The sequence below is a fragment of the Capsicum annuum genome, chromosome 3, assembly GCF_002878395.1.
Source record: "Capsicum annuum cultivar UCD-10X-F1 chromosome 3, UCD10Xv1.1, whole genome shotgun sequence".
Classification (NCBI taxonomy): Eukaryota; Viridiplantae; Streptophyta; class Magnoliopsida; order Solanales; family Solanaceae; genus Capsicum; species Capsicum annuum.
The window spans coordinates 33,325,904-33,331,715 of NC_061113.1; the positions used below are offsets into that span (position 1 = coordinate 33,325,904).

The 5,812-nt window shown below is 33.9% G+C and overlaps 1 protein-coding gene across 1 annotated transcript; it reads right to left on the bottom strand.

Annotated features, from left to right (window-relative positions):
• Positions 1–1,346: 1,346 nt before the first annotated feature.
• Positions 1,347–3,199, bottom strand: LOC107863982 (CASP-like protein 1E2). Its single transcript, XM_016710216.2, has 2 exons — positions 2,701–3,199; positions 1,347–2,039 (listed from the first exon to the last, which is right to left on the bottom strand). Exons 1-2 carry the CDS (start codon positions 2,946–2,948, stop codon positions 1,682–1,684), a joined length of 606 nt encoding a protein of 201 aa, XP_016565702.2. The 5' UTR covers positions 2,949–3,199; the 3' UTR covers positions 1,347–1,681.
• Between the last annotated feature and the right edge of the window lie 2,613 nt (positions 3,200–5,812).

Below are 5,812 nucleotides of genomic sequence, written 5' to 3' on the forward strand. Positions count from 1 at the left end.
AACACCTTCTTTCTGGTTTAATTTCCCCTTAACCTCTTAATTAGTTAATATTTTTACAAAGCCCTAGTTAGGGCCTTCTCATTTTGAGAATCTCTCCAAGTTGGGACTCTCTTCTCTTCTTTCCAACTTTAGGGGGAGGGGGGAGGGGGGAGGGGGGAGGGAATGTCATGGTGATTCGAGTTATGAAGAACAAGAGAAGTAGAAGAGTTTTTTGATTTTTCCAAATGAAAACAATCTCGTACAGACAAGGACACCTATATCTTTTGGTTCTGCTAGAAGGCCACGTGTTGGCTCCTCAATAAAGGGACGAAAATGACATGGCTTAGATCTAGCTTTTATTTTATTGAATTCTTTTGTACAAGAGAATTCTTAGTCATTCATTTAGCCTGTAGAAATTAGCCAGGTGGATAGTTTGTTGCATTTTTTCATTCAGCCTCATACTTCTATATATAGGGATACGGTTGATGAATAAAAATCACAAGGAAAATTTCACAAATCTTTTCATTTTCAAAATTTCTATCAGAAAATTTCATTAAATCTGGTTGGAAAGTCAAGTAGTCATGTCTAATCAGTTAAAATGCCCATATGGCTTTCCAAATCAGTAACCATCACGTGTGGATCATATCATGTGTTTGTCATTCGAACACGTTATCCTCTTTTTGTTCTTGTTCTAAAACCATCCCATGGGGTGCATATCATTTCAGTGTACAAATCCTAGTGGGATTGAAGTTTTCTTGCTCCCCCTGTAATTTTGACTTCTTAATACCCATTAGTATCCCTTTGTTTATTTTTACTTGTCAGTTATTAAATTTTTTCTTTCGAGAGTCAAACTGTATGAATGGATTAGCCAAATTGATTCTTGTAAAATAACACGCGATATGTAAAAGTGAATAGAGTAAGTAATTTTTTGGTTATTTTCTCTCCTTTGCCTTTTCTTTTGCCCCTCTTTAAAGTAAAATTACTTCTAAGGGTTGGCTTTTGTGAATACAATATATCGTCTCTGTCTGACTTCTTGCTTTGAACTGAAATGTGATCTTCGTTTGGTCGAACGACTTTCAATTAGAAGTTAAAAATCAGTGAAACAAAGTGTTTTAGAGGGGAAAAAAGGGACTAAGCTCTTCATAGAAAGTTAATAAGCGTCAGTTCTCATATCGCGGCCTATTCATATTCAACAACAGGACCCACTGTGGATTCATTACTTCCTTCTTGACTATAGATGAAGACTTGATATACATCAACTTTTTTCGATAGTATTCCTATAATTAAAGATATTAAATGTCCCTATTACAAAAATATGCAATCATCTTAAAGGACAGATAATATGAAACGGCATAATACTCAGTGAGTGCGGTCCCCATTGAAGGAAATGTGCTAGTAATTAAGCTTAGTAAAATTGCAATGCATTGGCTATATATGTAGCCTACAAATATAGCTAACAAATAACATAAATAGAGCCACAATATGATATGAGTACAAGCTGTTGCTATTAATTGTCACGGACAAACTTGCACCCAATTCCATTTCTCGAGTCATCATAGCTCTTTTATCTTTCGTCATAGACCCAACAACAACATCAGCATACCCAGTATATTCCCTCACAGTAAGGTATGGGGAAGGTAGAGTGTATATAGTCCATACCACTATTTCAGAGATACGGTAGAGAGACTGTTTCCGACCCGTATTAATAATTTGAAGTAGTTCTTTGAAGATTCAAATTGAAGAGCAACACAAGGCAAATAAAGAAGAATGAACCAAGCATAGACATAGCAAGAGAAGCTCCCCCTTGGATGCAATATCTTTTGAAAGCATAACAAACTTTGTGCCACTGTGTGTGGGAGTTGCCATTCAGAGCAATGATTCCAATTGCGGCCGACGCCCCGTTGGCTGAAAAAAGTAGTGCCACCATAGACAGGTCTAGAGCAACAACTAAGACAGAGCCTTTCCAATTCTTTCCTCTGCTACCGCGAGTTATTAGAGCTATAAACGCCATAGATATCGCTGCATATGCACATGCTACCGCATTCACTGCCACAAAGTACCTGTCGTTGATCAACAGAAAAGTTAAACTTCTATATATTGACAGTATAAATAATTTTGTCATCTTTTTTATCGCGCTACATGCACAAAGATTAAAGCCTAGGTTTTCCAAGGGAAGATTTATTACATAAAAAAGGTTACTTAAGTGATTAGAACAATGCCCCTTGCTTTAGAAAAAGTTGACTTCTTCCTATCAAGAGACAAGAGTGACAATTGATTCAATTGCTTCTCTACTCAATTGATTGAATATAGTTGCATGAAGCAGCATAAATGTTTATTACTTGATTAGACGAACTAATCGTTTTAATTTGCACAGTAACAAAATAATTATTTACTAGTCATATTTTCTTTTTGATAATTTCGTAATGAGGACTTCAAGAATTTCGGAAGCTGAACAAGGTCAAAAAGATGTGTAAATTTACTAGTAAAAAAGATAATTACATGCAAGCATCTATAACAAATGATATTAATGATTTGAAAAATAACAAGTTAGCGGTGTAAAGCTAATGAAAAATGATAACTACATGTAACCGGCTATAATAACTGAATTAGTAACCTAAAATATAAGACAAGTTAGCCTGATATAGTAGGTTAAAAATACACTCCTAATTCAAAAGTTCTTACAAATCAGTTTGTATATAGTATGTGTTAGAATTAACTTACACTGTTGAAGACATGTAATTCCATTTGGCAGTGAGATTAAGGTGCAAAGGAGGTAATCCTTCTACAAGAGATATTGGAACTGACTCAGTATCCTTATTAGTACCAGCAACAACAGCAGCTACTAGAGTGAAAACTAGCCCCATCATCCTCAAAATCACTTCATATCTTCTACACTTAACCATTTCTTCACATCTCATTTTTCCCTCATCAGAACCACCTGCCCCGTTGCTCATCTCTACTGTCTTCATAATAATTACTACTGTATGTTATTTGGCTTTCGAAAAGTCAGATAAGTGAATTTCGAATACTGGATGATTATTATAACCAGAAGGAATTGAAGATAAATTATAAAGACTAAGGGACTGATGTTACTATTAACAAAGAAATATTCGTTGCTGTGTGCATATAGTGTCAGTACTGAATTGGAATTTATAAAAATAGAGAGTACAACAGACATGAAAGATATGAATGATTAATGTGGTAGTTGTCTACTTACCAGTTGCATCGGTTGGGGGATATGTTGCATTCAATTTCAATCAGCTAGGTTTTGATCACAAACTAATAATTGATGGTAGTCACTGTATATACCAAAAAAATATTTAACGCTTTTTATAAGTTAACGACAATAGCTTATTTTCTGCTAAAATATGTTTAGAGAGCCAATTATTAGTGTGAATTTACATTTTAGCACTCTTTGTAAATGTTTTTCTAAAGCAACATTGGATCCAATGACAATTAACTAATGTCTGATAGAGTGGGTATTTAATATTTTAGTGATAGTGTGTGTTAGTAATTTGGAAAGAGAGGAGACAAGTTGTCCCTGCTTGAAAAGAATATGAAATTAAAACTTGCACAAGTTGAAATAAAATGATGGGCCATTGATTACTGTAATTGATTAATATGATGTTTGACCAGGACTATAAATTGGAGGAACTAGGAGTACTTAACAGGAAGAATTGCATGGGGAAAATATTTATCCAACATAGCATACAATTTATTTCTTACCCACTTTTTAGCCGCCACATAATACATGAGGAGAGGGTTATCTCCTACATCTTTCTGTTGAAGTGCAATGTTGCTTGCTTTATTTTTGTTGAGTTTGATTTTAACGATGATAAATAAAATATATTTATAAAGTTATGTTTTATTCATAGAATTTTGAGAAATAATAAGGAAAAGGAAAAAAGAATCTAGCGACAACTTATTGTCTGCAAGATATAATTTATTGCAAAATTACCATGTGATTAATAGAAATAATAGTACTCCTATACTATTATTATTAGGTTTACAATTATTATTAAGCTTTTAGCAGCAGAGATATAGCAACAAGGAAGTCCAAAATCTGATACTGTGCTGTAAAGTTCAAATTTTGGTTATTTTAATGAGAATACTGTGTTACCAAAAAAAAAAAAAAAGAAGATATAGCAACAAGGAGTTAGAATTGCACAATGAATTAACAAGATCCTAGTCAGATAAGAAAGAGTTTAGATGCATTTGTTGAGGTTGAAAACACTTTCTAAGTGGTTTTTTGTTTTCATGTCACCGGTAGCAACAGTTTAGAATTATTATAAAGGGCTTAGGGGTAGGTCCTTTGGATTGTGGAGTAATTCACTTTGACGCGATATTTTAGTAAAGTTGAGTTAAAATCCTACAGAGATGTGGGCCGTGATTTTTACTAATATTCTGGATGATTTTCCTCGGATAAATTTCTCTAGAGATCATCAAATGGTTCTGTTCAATGATAGCAACAATATTGATGATCCGAATAATCAGAAGTTTCGACTCCGTGAAAAGGAGCTGCTTACTATACAGACCTGTGAGAATTTTCGAAGTTAGCAAGCAGGATAAGAAATTTCTAATGCGGCAATTAAGAAAAGAGAGGAGTTCCTAGGTGTGCATATCGTGATTTTTACTCTTAGACAAGTCAAAAATATGGTCATCTACGACCTATCCTCTTTGGTAGAAATTCAAAGGATCATTTTCATCCAATTCATCATTTTGGGCACTTTCTTGGGTGAAATTCGACAAATTTATGACATGGTTAGCATAATGGAATACCAAGATATATAAAAATGAAGCAGATGGGTCGATCGAAAAGTCCAAGCCAGTCCAATATGCTAGACATTGAATGCATAGAACTCCAAACTTGAGGAGCAAGTTAAGCCAAGCAAACTTGATATCTCCTTTGTAAATGGGAAACCCAAAGCCAATAGAGAAAGGTGTAAGAGACTAAGTTTCTTTCCTATAATCAAGACAAGGAAGATAATGACAATAATAATAGTTGATATCAAAATATGTGCGGGGATTACAATCTTTATAAATCTTGAATAAAAAGATAAATCATCCGATTATTCTATTCACGACCTTCAACTCAAGAGCTTCACCTTATTCTTGAATCAATGGAATACTTGTTGGGATATCACACCACAAATGCAGATCCAAGCTTTTATCACAATCGTGGAGGTGAGGATACTTGGGTAAAGTTGTCAAATACCCACTTTCAAAATATTATTTGCCATTTAGACAAAAGTCTTAAAAAATTGACGAAATAGACACCATTTATGACTTTATCATATATTCTTTCCAACTTAACAAATTCACCAGACAAGTTTTTAATAATACACTCTAATCCCCCTCTTCTCATCCATAATTATATTCAAACTATCCATCCAAAAATAATTTTTAAAAAATTTTCGAAAGCTTAAAAAAGAAAATTATGATTTTTCCTCCAAATTCTCTATTTCAGGCACGATTCCAGTGATTTTTTTGGGCGATCAGCTCAAAATCAGTGATTACAGAGTTATTCTTGTTTCTAGTGATTTCATGAGAGAATGAGAGGAGACTACCAAACGTTGGAATTGAAAATCTTTTACTAAGGTGACATTGCTCATTGTGGTTCGCTGCAATGGTTTATATAACGACTTGGTTGAAAGCATAATGGAGAGTGGGAATTTAGATTGTGAGCCAAACGACATGGTGATTAGTTATCTAATGAACTCGAGGAAAAAAGGTGCATCCTACGATCATAAATAATGATAGACATATGTCCTTGTACATGTTGGATGTTGGTGTTGATGGCTTTAGGCCTATTTTAAGAATAAATATAGTTGAG

What these genes read in the sequence shown, in the direction of transcription:
- LOC107863982 (XM_016710216.2), bottom strand. Translation starts at nt 2,948, where the DNA reads ATGAAGACAGTAGAGATGAGCAACGGGGCAGGTGGTTCTGATGAGGGA. An exon ending in AATTACATGTCTTCAACAGT is followed by an intron (nt 2,040 to 2,700) that starts GTAAGTTAATTC and finishes GATCAACGACAG; the next exon opens with GTACTTTGTGGCAGTGAATG.